At 40.2% G+C, this 16,691-nt stretch overlaps 1 protein-coding gene across 1 annotated transcript in view; it reads right to left on the bottom strand.

The window, feature by feature from the left end:
• The window catches only part of tprg1 (tumor protein p63 regulated 1), a 32,770-nt gene extending 18,234 nt beyond the window's left edge, over positions 1–14,536 (bottom strand). The window contains exons 1-4 of the mRNA XM_033620652.2: positions 14,378–14,536; positions 13,759–14,145; positions 10,713–10,804; positions 5,253–5,429 (exon numbers count right to left, since the gene is read on the bottom strand). Of these exons, the coding sequence (XP_033476543.2) occupies positions 5,253–5,429; positions 10,713–10,804; positions 13,759–14,136 (647 nt within the window). The 5' untranslated portion in view covers positions 14,137–14,145; positions 14,378–14,536. The remainder of the gene's footprint in view (positions 1–5,252; positions 5,430–10,712; positions 10,805–13,758; positions 14,146–14,377) is intronic.
• Between the last annotated feature and the right edge of the window lie 2,155 nt (positions 14,537–16,691).

A 16,691-nucleotide genomic window follows, 5' to 3' on the forward strand; every position in this document is an offset into this window, starting at 1 on the left:
CATATACCAACAGAGAGGAAGTACAAAAAAAATATTGTGGTGGCCAGCGATGTCTTTGTGTATGTTTTTGCATGTTGCCTGGTTTTCATATTTTAAAAAAATTATAATAATAGATAAATTAACAAGGGCCCCTCAAGTAGTATATACATGACGGCTATTTAGCCTGAGTCCTTTATGGAAAACAAACTGTTGGGGTACATTTATTTGTATACTGCGATTTTCTTCCTGTACATTTTGTATATATGCAGACTACATTTATAGCTCAACAACAAAATGTATCTTCTTACTGTGTTTTGACGGATAATAAGCAACAGGTTGTTGATCTACTGCTGCCTTGGTCAAATTTGTGTTATTGTGGTGAATCCAGAACAACTCTTGGCCTTTTTTATTCTTTTTTTTTTTTAAGACAAAGAAGCATAGAAATACAACAAAAAACATAGTAGAACAACAACTGGTCAACTTCGCACTCATACAGACTTTATACTTTCAAAAATACATGCCAGTTCATACAGTAAAGAATTATTATCAAGCCATCAATTTAGTAAAAATGTAATTTTCTCCATCCTTTGAACATTCGTCACAGAATCTATCCAGGCAGTCTTCGTTGGATGTGTGATACATAACCTTTTTCGTGTTACAGACTTACTTGCTGGCTGCTGATAATATCTTTCATAGAAATTTGTCTCGTACCAATGAATTAGCTTGTTCAGCCGATTGTAGAGAAAGAACAGCCAATTCTGTCACTGTAAATGTTCTGTATTGCGCCATGTCACCTCCTGCCAGTATGACTCAATAGCTGGGCACCTCCAAAATAAACGGAAATGATCTGCGAACTTACCCTTTAAAACATCAAAGTCATACAACAGCACAAACTAACTGATCGAGGCAGTGGTAGACCAGCAACTCCCATGTTCAGTGAGGTAAAATTACTGTTTCTGTCAATAGAGTCTGGCTTTGAAGGGAGCATAAATAAATCTGTTTGAGAAGTACTGAGCATACGACTGGATAAATGAGAACTTAGATTATACTGCACAAGTTGTGTGAAGGTTTTTAAATAGATGTTTTGATACAGTTTTGTTGTTGTTAAATGCATGACTTCAATTCATCAAAAAAAATTCTCAATTTTTTGGATTCTTTGTTCACCATGGGGGCATATGAGAAAAATGTTTTCTTCACAAATTCAATGTAACACAGGGTGAGTAACTGATATACAAATAGTTATTTGGGGGATTAAGATTTCATTTGGCCGGAGGCCTTTATGGAGTAGTATCTATGGGGGGGTATACAATTTATATGTAAACTTGTATTTTCCTTTGTGTACCATAATTTTTTCATGTACCTTTTTGTACCTTTTGTATATATGTATATTTCTAGTGTATATACGTAATATATAATGTCTTTTATGTTGACTATTTGCAACAGGTGTGGTAGGTCACATATAACAGAGGGCTGAGGAAGACCCTTCTGACAAAAGCTACTTGGTGTGCAGATCTATTTGTTTCTACTCTAAACTTTTATTTCATAGCATTGTACAATCACATGTTGTAAGAAATGACTACTGAATAACGATCTACTAGCAATATGCATGTGTGCAATACCTAGTGTTGCTTCAGCAAAACAGAATGTGGAAAATGGTAACAATGGTAACAATTGTGAAATATTTAATGCAATTAAATGCCTCAGTGTGGCTAAATAATGGCCTGACATCCCTGACGTAGCTGTGAAGGTGTCAGCTTTCTCGCAGCCAATACAGTAGATGGACTCCAGCAGCAGTGATTCACATGAGCAGTTGCAGAATCATCCATGACGACATCAAACAGATGAATAAATGCGATGTGGCGTGCTCCTGCCTTGAACTGTCTCTATCAAGGGTGCACACTGACATCAAGTGGTCAGATGACAACTGTCAGCTGGCAAATCAGGCTGCAGATATCTTGTGTTCACACACACACTCTTGAATGTGAACAGTAATACCTCAAGAGTGACAGTCAAGTGTCATTACAATCACAGCGGCTGAATCATATAGCTGTACTGCTGTGGAAATATGAAGGCGTCCTTATTTACATCAGAATATATGTGGCTATATTTATTTGTTTCTAGTGAGCAATGGTAATGTGGGAAAAATCTATCACTCCATAACTGTCTGAACTGTTTGATATGAGGGCATTTTAAGTGTTACTGTACAATATTCACCAACATTTAGAACTTCTGTGAAGGCATATTTTACATGATTACAGCTGCATTTTACTACAGTCCAGGGGTGTCCATACATTTTTTGAATAGGGGCCAGATTAGATCATGTGAAAATACACAGGGCCAGCTGTTTCTCACATCATTTGGACTGTTTTTAAAAAAAATCATTAAGGACAAGACAAATTCAACTGTCTGCTTGTTTACCGTCCATTTATGAAAACACATTGATTCTGCCTGCGTACGAAGTATACAGCTGATAATAACTACCTTACAGTTGCTTATAAACCATTTATTCTTTATGATATGAATACTTAATAGAGGAATTTAAATAAAGAGTTACAGAAAAAGGAATGTAACATTAACACAGCAGCTGAATAATCTTCTCGTCCTGACTTTTCCTACTTCTCTCTCAAACTGATTTTGTGATGTCGAAACAAAGTTTAGTACGAGAGCAACAGGGAGGATTAATTTTCATATATACATGAACGGATCAATTTCTGCCAAAAACAAGACAGAATGACCTAGACACACAAAAGAAGACACTTCCTGTGGGACAGACAGAGAGGAAGACAGGGACGAACAGGGAGGAACAGGGAGGACGTGGTGAAGATGGAGACAGAAAGAGGGAAATGTTTGAGGGTCGAGTCTTTCTCATTTGAAAGCGTCTCTTTACTGTTGGACTCCCGGGTGACTTTCATGAGCGTTTTATGTATAATTTAACGTAATGTGCAGAGATAAAGCCTCCAATAAAGGCTGCGCTCTCTAAGCTCTTCACAGCACATTACGTTTTATTCATCAAATTAGTTTTAGTTGGTTTGGTATCCCCTGAGCCGTCTTTAAAAGGTTTGGATGAAAGGACTACATTAATTTTGCCACTAATCAGTTAAGCGACAGCTCCAAGTGACAGCGATGCACTCCTTACCCCCGAAAAACTCCCCGCACACTTGTCTCGCTGCCATGCCTGTTTCAGGCTGCTCCATGTGTCCCTGGCTGCTCCCTGCACCAATTCCTCTGCACGTATCCCCGTCGCAGCACGGCCCTCTGATGCTGCCCTCAGCATTGTGTCACTGTTGTCACTGACATCTCAAATCACAGTCAATACTTTTTAGGACATCATTCGCACTACTGCAACCTTTGAAATTCATTAAGAAGGCTGCATGTACCAATTGTCATTACACCCTCAATTGTTTCGAAGGACTTGGGAATGTGTTGTGTGAGTTATGAAACGATTACATACAAGCAAATAATGACTGGACATGTTTTGTGTTAGAGCTTAATAGTTAATTGTGTGCTAAGGAGGACTTTTGTCACAGGGAATTTAACTTTTCAGAAGCAAATTAGAGCACATCGCAGATAATTAGGGCTAATATTTGTAATTCTCCAAGTGGATTTTTCATTTTTTCATTGGCTAAGAAACCCTCCAAATATCAATCTTAAAGAGGACTTACTGAAAATTACTAAAAATGAGACAGGACACCAGAGATCCACGGCTTTCTCTGTAACACAATACTGCTCTGCACACTGTTTAATGTCAATTAATATGTCTCTGTTAAACAGTAACTTTGGTATTTTCAGTCTGGACCTTATTTTCCCATGTTGTTGTGTCCCACTGACTTATAGGAACAACAGTTTTGGAAATAAGTCCAGTACTGAGTGAGACCGCTGCAGCCAGCTGTGGTAAAACAGGCTGCAATGTAACCACTCTGGGCATTTGTGCGCGGTCAATTTACATCCACTACAAGTGTTTTTGTTCCTGACCCAGTGTCCAAAATTAACTTTTTGACTCAACAGCCAAGGGGTGCTGGTAGATGAAAAGAAGCCACTGGTCAAGCATATTTTTTACCAGCCAAACATGGTTTTCCCTGGGTTTTTTCAAGACCAAGGTGGCAAAGGCCTGTGGTGGGGGGCATCTTGACAGCTGTACTTTTAGATACGGTCCCCCCCTCTATTAAATATGAAAGGAGGCCCCCACATGCTTGAGCTTTACACTGCTGACTAGTATAATCAGAACAGACATGTCCTGTGATTTTCAGCCTTCTATGATTATATTTACCCTTTACAGCAGGCACATCCTGACAGCTGAGAATATTACTGTCAGGTATTGTCCTCCCTCTATTAAATATGAAAGGAGGCTGAAAATCACAGGACATGTCTGTTCTGATTATACAAGTCAGCGGTCCTGAAATGTGTGTTTCTCTTCTATAATACACATTCTACATGCTTCTGCATCCTTTGCCTTTCAAAAAGGGCAGAGCACCGTGGGAAACAGTAGGAGAGACACAGCCCGAGGGGGAACTGGGATCTGACACAACACCAGAGGGAGAAGCAGGTCCGTGGAGCTGTGCGCCAGATGCAAAAACAAGCACACGGCTCTGAGTAAACTAATGTGCTGCTGCTGCCAATGTGGGAAGCAATAAACAGTTCAGCGTCTTGGTGAGACTACGGGGCCTCCATGTTATTATGTCATTACCTTGAAAAGTGTGGACGCAAAGCTAGCTAGCAGCAGACCAGCGGCAAGTGATAGTAGCAAGTGATAGAGTTAACAGAGAGGCAAAACCAGGAGTGCTCGAGACGATCAGCTCGCAGCACCGTTAGGAACAAGTCTGGCGAGTGCGGCAATATCGGGGGTTTTTCTGGTAAAACAAAAAGGTTCTTACTCTTCAACAAAAAGGTTGTATCTCTGTAGGGAGCCTTTCCATAATGTTGTCAGATGAAAAAACAAACACTTTTAGTGGATGTACACTGATACCGCATAATTGTCCCAAGCGGTTACATTGCAGCCTATTTCGCCACTGCTGGGTGCAGCACTCTCACTCAGTACTGGTCCAATTTCAAAAATCGTTGTTCTTATTAGTCACTTAGACACAAAACCACGAAAAAAATAGGGTCCTGGTTAAAAAAAATACCAAAGCTACCTCTTTAGTTGAAGTGTCAGCAGTGTCCTGGTGATCATTTACTGCTCCAAATTAAAGACCGTGTGAGGTTAAAGCTGCAGGTTTTATGGATAGAAGATTTAAGTTAACTGTTGAAGGACTAAACAAGGGTTGTGGAAGACTCACTTGAGCAGGGAGGCTGGTGGGAAGGTGAATTTGCCATGGGAGATGCGGTCCACAATGTTCAGCGGGATCCTCTGGATTTGCTCACAGACGAACATGACGAAGTCGTACTTGAAGACCAGGAGAGAGTTGTCTGTGATGAGAGCAAGACGCTCTTTCTCATTGTTCCAGTGATCCACCCTAAAACAACCAGAGAGTGTGTGTCAGACCTACAGTAGAAAAAATCCTTTATTGGCATCCATAATTTTATTTTGAAACAGAAGTTTTTGGGTCACTTAATTCTTAACCAAAGTTGCTCTATTTTTCAGTTTATTTATTTGCACAAGCATGTGTATAGAAAAGACAGTGAGAATTTTAAAAACTGTGCAGGAGAGGTGAGAAGCCAAAAACAGCTAATGGAGACCCCCCCCATTAAATAGCAGTAATGATACATAAAAGAAAAAAGGAAAAACAAAGATTGCATAATTGACCTAAGTTTCAAGATTAAGCATCATAGAAAATGAAGAGACATGTACAAATTACAAAAAGGTTTGCATGGTTGTTCCAAAGAGACAGTCCTCTGTTTCAATAGTTCAGATTTTAATGAATAGTTAGTTTTTACGGTATCAAAACTGAAAAAGCTGGATCGGTGCATCTCTAATGCAACACCATCCATAAAGATGCCGCCAACAAAAACAGCTGATAAGTCGTGTGAGTTAAATCTTTGCTATGTCAGAACTTGGTCAGCAAAGGTGTTTCCATATCCTATTTATCACAGCAAGTCTTGTTTGACAAAGGCAAACACCACCTCAAGCAAGCGTAAAAACATTCTTGCATGACTGAGAAGATTTTGTATTTCCATAAAGCTCTTCTAATGCCATAATATAAAATGCACATAAAATATGGTCATGGAATCAAGACTAAAGACCCCACAAGAGTGTCTTTGAAAATATATACTTTCCTAAATGTGTGACACGTCTGATGCCTTTAACCCCTTCATGTCTTTATGTATACAGTATCTAAGGAGTAGACAAACTCTCAGTTGCCAGTTTATTATTATTTCATAACAAGTTGGTTAAAGTGTTAAGAGGTCTGAAATCTTTTTAGCTTGTGACCCCTGAAACAAAACAATGCCTATTTACAACCGCTTCTTACGAGCTGCATATATTCACCAGTTAAAACTAGTTCGACCAAAACGTACTTTTATTTCAGAGGTAAAAACTTAGAAGAACAAAACAAAGATTAAAGAAACATCTGACAGACAATTATTATCTAGTGTAGGAGCAAAATGTTTGTTCTGCTTTCCTATCCTGTTATCCCAGCCCTGAAAACATAACGGTCAGGACCCAACAAGGGGTCACGAGATAAATCAAAGGGGTCACAAGAGGATTTAAGGAACAGTTCAACACTTTGGGAAAGATGCCTATTTGCTTTCTTGCCAAGAGTAAAACACACACAAGCCAAAAAAATACTAGGAGCCGCTAATCTAATAACTTCGTACTTGTCTTGTGACTCCTTGTGGGGGTCCCAACCCCTATGTTGGAAACCACAGCTGTATCTGAGTCTTTTTGGGTGAAGTGCAGCTCTGATATTAGTATTCTGCAGGAGGTTATATGAAGTCAATACAAAAAACATGTAAAGCAAAGCTGCTCAATTATGTAAAGTAAAAGTTTCACAATTTCCAAAAATGCCCTTGGCAAAGATCATACAATATGCATGCAAGCATTTCTAAGTCGCTAAATTTTTCCAACAAAAAAGGAAAGAAAGAAAGAAAAATCAAGTTAAGAGAAACACCTTTAAAGCAACAAACTAAAGTCTGATTTCTCTTCTGCCCTCAAATGCCTCATATTCAATGTGTCAGTGAAGATTCCCTGTCACTCAGGTCATGGTGATCCTAAGTGCTGTATCGTAGGCAACTGGATTTGCTTGAGTTTCTTGAAGATGTTTCGCCTCATCCAAGAAGCTTCTTCAGTTCTAACTGACTGGTGCGGAGTCACAGGCTCATTTCCAACACATGGTTCGACTCGACTCAACTCACTTTTGGTACCAGGTCCTTTTATCTATTTTGTTCTCCACTGCGGATAGTATCCCTGAGTGTTGAGGGGATTCTTAGCTGATCACCATAGCAGCACCGCGTGAAACTGCCGTGGCATCATCTTCAACTATGCACCCTCACATTCATTATCTTTAGTGTAGATGCGTGGCAGGCATGCTCAAACACCAGAGCGACACCGTCATGGCATGCATTCCTGAGTGCCTATTTGTCAGGAAGCAATGGCTGTGTCCCGCGATAACTAACTTTTGGAACGCAGCTGAGGGCACCACGTCACGTAACGAGGACCAACCAATCACAGCGAACAGATATCTTTCTCTTTATCTGTAAGTATCAGTGTGTGATAGATATGGAGAGGTCTAGAACTTTTCCATTCACAGAACCCATCGGCTGTATTCGGCGTCTGACTTCGGGCAGACGGCAATACAGCCCCTGGGGGCATTCCGGTTTGATTTGGGCGGAGGAGGCGAATTTCCGTTTCCGACTTCCGTTTATATCTAAGTAAATATGCTGAACCATTGCGATGGATTCAGAGTTTGCAGTGACGCCAATTATGTTCCGCCTCGTTAGTTCACCGCACAGACCGTTTAACCTGGCAACAACTGCAGCCGGCTCAAACGTGATTGGTCAGTATCACGTGGACTACAAACAGCCTACAACCAGAAACCAGGGCTCTTCCGCTCTTCTTCCGGAGGCAAGATCTCCGGGGTTTGCCTACAGACTCTACATTCACTGAATGTAGAGTCTGTATATAGAGACTAGCACTTTTCTAACCTCAATGGGGATGAATTGATTCAATCATGCAGCTCTTCTAGATTTTACAAATGTAAGCGGACTCAATGGACCAAATCTCGAGAGTGAAAGGAGTCATTTCAAGGGGTTTGTGATGCTAAAAAAAGAGTATCTACTGATTTACAGACACCTCTTACATCAATGACAAGAAGTCTTTTTGGGCCACAGGGCTTCAACTGACGGTGTGTTTACACAATTTGGCCACTACGAAAATCAGCTTCAAAGCCCGGCACGCTTTCTGGGAGTCTGTCTTCAGTGGCCCAAACAAATGTCTGCACTTCGTCAGTTGAGCACGGCGTAGTTTTGCAGGATGCCATTTATTTAGAAATCTGGTTTAAATGGATAAAATGTCGTGGTCACAACAGACAGTAGCTTGGCTATTTGAATATAGTGGGTTTGTGTGGGATGTCCCACGTTGCACAAGTGCTGATTCTCTCAATTCATTGTCTGCATGGTTTAACTCAGTGGTTCCTGACTGGTGCAGCCACAGGGTTCAAATTTCTCCGTAGCCATTAGCTTGAGGTCATTCAACGTCATACTTATGTCATTGAGCTAGGCTGCTGTCTCTGTCAAGGAGCTGTCGGTTAGTCACTCACTCTACAGCAGAAGGTGGCACTTCAAAAATTTACTGTACTTGACACGATGATGAGTCACCTGCGGTCCATTCATAATGGGCCCATGACCCACCACTTGGAAACCACTGGTTTAACTCTACCTTCTATTCTCGGCTCAGGTCACTTGAACCTTGACAGAGGTGGTACCAAAAAAAAAAAAAATCCAATACATCCTTAACTTCGCTAATGGAAAACCAGAAAAAAGCAAGTCCAATTGAGCAGAGCTGTGCGTGACATGCAGTGCAAATGTATCATAAGTGTGTTCAAAAATGTCCGTCCTGAAGTCACAAAAAGCATCATTTCACACACACACACACACACACACACACACACACACTCTCCCTCTCTGTTCCGCACGCTACTAACTTATGTTGCCATGGATTCTCTTGGAGTGGCTCTCCTTCTACGGCCCGCTGAGCCGGGTTCATGTGGCCAACTCCAAATGAAACACTCCTGATTGCCGCTGGCAGCCTCAGGCCAAAAAAGACAGTTCACTGAACAGCCAAGGCATCATGGGCAAGGTGTGGGTGAAGAGCTTTGACTGTGCTAATGAAATGAGTTAACCTTGACTGGGCACAGCGTCGTGGAGGTGTTACAGAGATCCAGGATGGGACTGTGGGTGGTCTGACAAGCTGCTGGCACTTGGCTTGACACAACACACTGGGATGGTCTGGAGTGAGGTAACTGGCTACTGGCTGCACTGTAGCTTCATCTTCAGCGTACAGACATGAGAATGGCGTCAATTTTCTTATCTAACTCTCAGCATATATAAAACCACCTATTCTATTAACAAGTAAAGATTAAGTCCTTTATGATAAACATGAGCCCATAGAATGTATAAACAAAGAGGAGTGACAATGCTTCGCAAAGCCAGATTTGAGGAATCTCTCATGCTCTTCTGACATTAGTCAGCGGCCTCACTCGGGGAAATCCAGTAACAGTGTCGCTGCATTACCATAGAACGCACTCTGTATGTTGCAAGAAATCCTACAGCGGCTCCAGTAGCGACAGTAACTGCGGGCTGAATGTAGGACAAACGTTAACATGTGTTGGACAGAGCTGCATAACTGGGATGTATTATTCATTCTCACATGGCCAGCCTTTTAAATGTTTCCTGAAAGCTTGTGCAGGAGTGATACGACCCAACATCTGCAAGTGCACTTGGTAAATGTCTCGCAGTCACTTTATTTTGCTCTGTGTTCGAGGCAGTTAGTTCACTACCTCTGCACTGACTTCTGTGATATTATGGAAGTTAAGTTTGATAAGAATGTTAGTATTAGGCTAAATTAATGACAGTGTATCTATGTGATTATGCTGGGGCAGGAATGAACAAATGTGGAAATAAATAAATGTATAAATACGGGGGAAAAAAAGTTGAAATAATTAAAAAAAAATAAAAAATAAATACTGAAATAAATAAATGTTGAAATAACTAAATCTGGATATAAATAAATGCATAAATAAAACTGAATAAATAAATGTTGAAATAAATAAGGAAATAAAAATAAATGCACAAATAAATAAAAGTTTATAATTATAAATGACAGATATCTCAAATTTATTTCTATATTTTTGTAAAACTACACTTATTTGTTATTTCTTTATCTGTTTACATATTTTTTTCAGCATTTGTTTATTCTTTTATCCAATTATTTCTGTATTATTTAACAATCTCTTTGTGTATTTATTCATTTATTTATTCTTGTATTTATTTATACATTTTGATATTTTATTTCATGTCATTTTTGTTCCCATTGTGCCTCAGGTTTGTGAGTGGGTTGAGATGGTTTAAAAAAAAACAACACTTTAATATACATCATCCCCTATCTATTTAATATTTTTAAGCAATTGTTAATAAGCAAAACACATTATAATGTCATTTTGAGCACACAAGAATGTTTTTTTAAAGTACATGACAACTAGAACTGAAACAATTAGCTGATGGAAATAAAATTCATTAGCAACAAATCTCATAATCAATTAATTGTGCAAGAATTTCTTAAAGCAAAAATGCCAAGAACTCACTCTGTCATCAGCCAAACGCTGTGAACGCTGCCATCTACTTCCATATCCACCAGAGCTTCAATGTCTTTGATGGCCTGATTCAGAGTGCCAGGCTGAGGAGACAGAAATGCACGGGTGTCACTTTCTAATTTTCCATTGTGACAATCACAATGTGTGCACAGAAAGCTTAAGAGGGTAATCTTTGAGGCAGATGCACAGCTGGGACTGGTACTCCAACAAAATGTCAGCGCATCTGTGCGTCAAACAAAATGACAATAAACAAAAACATGAAGCCTCTGCATATGAAAATGACTGCAAATGAAGAAAGCTGAGCGTGCAGCTTCCGTGTATAAATCTGAGTAACTCAGGTATTTGAAAAGACAAGAGAAAGCCTCAGTACATAATACACAACACATCCAAATTGTCAGATACGAGCATTTCTGTTTTCCAATGCAATCCACACTCAAACTGTCATTTTTATAGCACGCAGTTCTATCCTTGCAAATTTTGTTATTTCAATGGCAAGTTAAAAAGATTAGGAGTTCATACTGAGGGCTCCTGACAATCTTACTTTAATCTGAGCCTGGTGCTGCTGAGCCGGCCTGGCAACATGGGACGACTTCCCACTGCAATCCAATCCAGGCCTGCAATAGACACTACAATGACGCTGTCATTTTATTGATTGATGACACTGTCATATCAGTATTGCTTTCTCACTAAAGACATTTTTGAGGCTGTGATTTGTGGTGTTATTTTAGTTGACTGTATAACATAGTGTATCTCTCATTTTAACACACTAAACTGCATTCCAATGACCTTATGTTTATCTCTCAGGCATCTCTGTACTGCAATTTCTCGTTGCTTATGAGCCAATATACACTCATATACTGACACAGTGGATATTTCAGCCTAGCAATCGACGACAGCCTTTTCAGTGCTTTTACACAGTGGCAAGTCCTCGTCCATGGAGTCAGCCATTTTGCACCACCGTGTTACACAATAAAACAAAATGAACAAACCAAACACTGGCTCTGGATAAGGCCATTTACATTTTCATTTTTTTTTTTTGTTTTTGTTTGTTTGTTTGTTTGTTACAAGAGGAAGAGACCTCTGCTGAGAATTCCGCTCCTGGTTATAAACATCTGCAGCATCTAGATCTTAATATCCAGAGGCTCCGGAGGTTTTCAGAGAAAAAAGGTGAGCAGGCATTAGCTAAGTTAGTGGCCCCAACAGGGTCGGAAAAACACTGACTTGTAACGTGAAACTGCTTTATTCAGCATTTTTTAAATCGCCTGGTCCTTTTTGTTTTGTTTTTTAGAGCGGGAGAGACCACTGCAGATAATTCAGCTCCAGGAAAATAAACCTCTGAACCTCTAAATCTAAAGTTATCGGATAAAAGGTGAGCGCACATTAGCGTGTGCTATGCTAGTAGCCCTTCAACAATGAACATCAAAACACTTTATTCATTGCTTTTACCAGGTTAATTAACCTACCCCGTTTGTTTTGAAGAGGGAAAAAATACCTGAATGTCTTTTTCAGAAAAAAGGTGGGCACACGTTAACAGGTGCTCGTCTCTGACATGCCAAACAGCATCAGAGAAACACTAGCTATGTTTCCATCCAAAAGTGATTCGAATCATTGGGAAATGCGCATTAAAAGAAATACGAATCCTGTGTGTTTCCATTAAATGTACGGACTTTGGTGAAAACTACGAACTTGTGAGTTTTCCGCAGAACCGGAAACTAAACAAATCAGGCATTCTTCTTCTTCTACGTTTTCTGGCGGTTGGAAACCAGCTTGTAAATGCATTACCACCTTCCCGACCCGGAGTGTGGATATCACCATGGAGAGAGGTGCGCTACGTCAGACTTAATTCGAACATAACTGTTTCCATCCCCCATTTTGCGAATCAACATTTTTTCGAATCAACCAAAACCTGGCTAAAGCGAGCGTATTTTGGTTTGTGCAAATCAGGGGATTTTAATTCGAATTTTGGCGTTTCCATCATAGTTTTCCGATGCGATACTTCTAGATGGGCATCTAAACAGGCTGATGGAAACATGGCTACTGACTTTTAATGTGAAACTACTTTATCCTTTGATTTTGGAGAGGAAGAAACCTCTGCAGATAATGTGGCTCTCAGTACAGGCCTGTTGAACACGGATCATTGAAGGAATCCTAACCGGGAGCTCACCCTTTACACATGGAGACGTTTCAGCTGGTTACAATCTGCAATCCTCATCTAAACCTAAAAAGCTGTTTGGCATTGGCAGAGAAGATTTGGCAAATCTTTCATGGGCGCAACCCACGAACTCAGCTCTGCTGCTCACCCCATAAATGCATGTTCCTTACAAATGTGGCACCATTTAAAAGGGAAATAAACAGGCTTTCCAATGGTATAAGACTTATTGCCAAGAAGTGTTGTTACAACAAAGAAATAATCTACCAAACACAAATTTCCTTACTTTTTGTGTTTAGTTTTGGTGCCACTGAATCCTATAAAGCCTACACACTGCTCCCTTCAGTGACCACTGATTTAGTATCAACAAAATTAATTTAAAGTATTAAAATTAAAAATAAATGTTGCGCAAAACGGCCAATTCAAAGGATCAATTTGGTGTAGTTACTGGTCCAAGTGGAGCTTTAACCTAATCGGATGTCTTGCATGAAACTTCTTATCTGTGTTTTCAGTGCGACCTGCCATTAGCATTAAGCTAACTCTGGTATGCTAAGCTAACATGCACATTTAAAGTTCTACACGGTCCCTGGCAAATTAAATAAATAAAATAATATACTAGTAACCACTGCTGCCAACTAAATGTAATAAGAATTGCCTCTGAATTGTGGTGGAGCACAAGTATGAAGCTACCAAAACATTTTAGCAACGTTCAAGTATGCTGGCTCGAAGCTGCACCTAGCTTAAAGTACCGTTAAGCTAACCCTCATGAATTTTCAGGAATTTCAAATACGTCATGTGAATTTTTTTTTTAAACCGGCATAAATGTTCCGTTTCACCAACAAAACACGGCTGTGTGAAGTTCGCTGTGACATAAAATAAGGTCTTTACCCTCAACACGAAGAACCTCATCATCTTAAAGTGGGTCAGAGATGACTCCACGGAGATGGTACTGTACTGGGGGCGGGCCGCTCCGACCTCCGCTGCCCGCTCCTCCGTGCCCTCTGCGTGCACAGCCGGCTGGGTGTCCTCCGGTCCACCTGGAGAGGAGGAGCTGGGCTGCTGCTGCTGCTCCGTGCCCTCTGAGGTAGCACTGTCCGGCTGACTGTCCTCCGGTCCACCTGGAGAAGAGCTGAGCACCTGCTGCTGCTCCCCCGTGCCCACTGCGAGGACAGACGGATGACTGTCCTCCGGTCCGCCGGGTGAAGAAGAGCTGAGCACTTGCTGCTGCTCTTCACCTGGCGCTACTTCCTCTTCAACTTCAGCCATGATGGAGCTCTTTAAAACATAAAGCAGCGCTTCATAAAGTCCATAAAGTCCCAATTTAAACCGTTTTATACAGTATATTCTGACTCCACTGCAGGGAGGCTTGTACAACCTGTCGGATTGATGGCTACACAACTTCCCAAGAATCGAAACTAAATCGCTCCTCACAGATTTACTCCTCTAAACACTAAATCCTTTAGACTCAACATGTCAAAATGACACTAATAAAAAGGGGGTCCCTTACCGGTGATGATCGATGTCGCAGAAGGTGTTGAAAGGTAACGCTAAATAAGTAGGAAGCAGACACCTGTGCATAACTTCCTTGTTCCGAGTTTGTTTGTTGTAGTGGGCGGACACAGCAGCAGCAGCAGCACGGGGCAGAGGGCACGTCTGATAAACACACAGTGTTTTTTATTACTCTGATCTGAACCATGAACCACTGCACACTTACTGCACCTGATCTATAAATAGGCGCTGGTTTGGGACTGGTTTAATACTGTATGCTGAATTAAGATAATCTCAGTTAAACACTCAGGCTTTTTCATTACTCTGGTCTGATTTACAGTGGGGAAAAACCACTAACACTTTATGCATACTAATCTGCTGGTGTGGGACTGGTTTCATACTGAACTGGATTGTTTTTTATGAATGTTGTGAGACTGGGTGAGGGCTTTAACTCCATGCACACAGTGTTTATTTCACTCTTTTTGTTTGTGAGTGAGTGCATTTTAAACCTGCTGGATTTACCTGAGAGGAGCCCCCCTCAGTTTGATTAACTTCAACTTTGCATGCACAGTGTGAGCCCAGTGGGGGTCGTTCCTATGCTTCCAGGCAATGGCGAAAGGAAGTTACTATGGGCCCCAGTGCACACTATCATGACGGGCCCTGGTGCCCGCTATCATGCATGTATTGTCAGCGACATCAACATACACATTACCCTGCAGTCATCACTGCATATCTGACAAAACAATCAAAGAAAGCAAGAAATGAATCATTTAATTGAACCGTTTTTATAGTAAATTTATAGTTTATAGCTTATATCAAAAAAGCATATACGTTTGTTTTAGATAGATACTGACAGAAGAAAAAAGAAGAATATTCAGTCATTCATTTTCTGTAACCGCTCATCCTGTTAGGGATAAGTGGAATCGTGCAATCACACTGCCTGCATTGTTTATATGACCCATTTCCAGGGTCCTATGTTCCCCAGCTCTATATAGCAAGTAATAGGAACCTTAACAAAGACGTTCCCCAGCTCTGTGCTTGCTTAACGTGACACAGGCTAAGGTGTTATGGGACTATAATTATGACTCTGCTCTACATTGTATGGAGAACAACTCCCAAACATGTTTCAGCTTAATTTAAAATAACAGGAATTAGTCATCCAATTTATTAATAAATCAAAGAGAGAAAGAAACAAAAGATGACAAAAAGAGAGTGAGAGAGAAAAATAATTACTTAATATTTAAGGGTTCAGAAATCAACTGTAGTTGACTACTGCCATTTCCATACAGGTTAAGATCAAGAAAAGAGGTTAGTTTATTTATGAAATGTTTTAACATGAAACAGGTCAAATTTGACACAAACACAAGAGGAGAGTTGATGCGTGTAAACAGAATACTGAACTTGGGACCCTGTGAGCAAAAACACACTCTTGCACAATGTAAAATTAAATAAAGCATCGACCAGCCCTGAAATAGTGCCACAAGTTTAGTTAATGAACGAGGACACATCACCACACGTTGATATTGTACGTTAGTGATTCTCTTCAAGAGCACAGTACAGAGTTGTTTCCCATCACCCCTGTGTTTCCTACTCACAATATTTTGTGGCTTTTGTGGGTACAGGGGGAAAAAGTACACATGTGCCAACCGTGCATGACGCCTGTTGCAGCTGCTCCTGATGCCAACAAACAGTAACGTCATGGGGGTGGAGCTGGACTCTCTGGTGGCAGTGTCAGAGAGGAGGATGCTCTCTGAGATAAGCGTTATCTTGGACAATGTCTCCCACCCACTCCACCATGTGCTGGTCAAACAGAGTGCGACAGGAATTCAATAGACGGGCATCTGGACTTTATTCACCTACTGCATTTATAATTCATAATTATCCACTGGGTGCAATAATTCAACTGTGCAATATTCTTCCGTGTATGACTTAATTCTCACCAACACCTCTTGAATGTATATATTTATTCAACATAAAATGCACATAAAATTTTCACACTTACAGCCTCAGCACAGTGACAATATATATTTTATTTTTTAATACTTTTAATATCTTAAATACTAGTGTTAAACACTGTAACATAATGCACATTTTATGTTTATTTTAATGCGTCTTTTTATTTTTATTTTGTCTATTGCTTTATATTTACATACTTCTATTCAATACTTCTATTATTTTCTAATCTTTACATTGGAGCGACTGTAATGAATCACAATGTCTCCATAGGATCAAGAAAGTATTTTTGATTTTAAATTCTGAAAACGAATGCATCCGCAATTATAAACCCTTTTGTGTATGTTTAGTTTTTGAATTTGTTTAGTTTTCATTTTTTT

The sequence above is a fragment of the Epinephelus lanceolatus genome, chromosome 6 (assembly GCF_041903045.1).
Source record: "Epinephelus lanceolatus isolate andai-2023 chromosome 6, ASM4190304v1, whole genome shotgun sequence".
NCBI classification, from domain to species: domain Eukaryota; kingdom Metazoa; phylum Chordata; class Actinopteri; order Perciformes; family Serranidae; genus Epinephelus; species Epinephelus lanceolatus.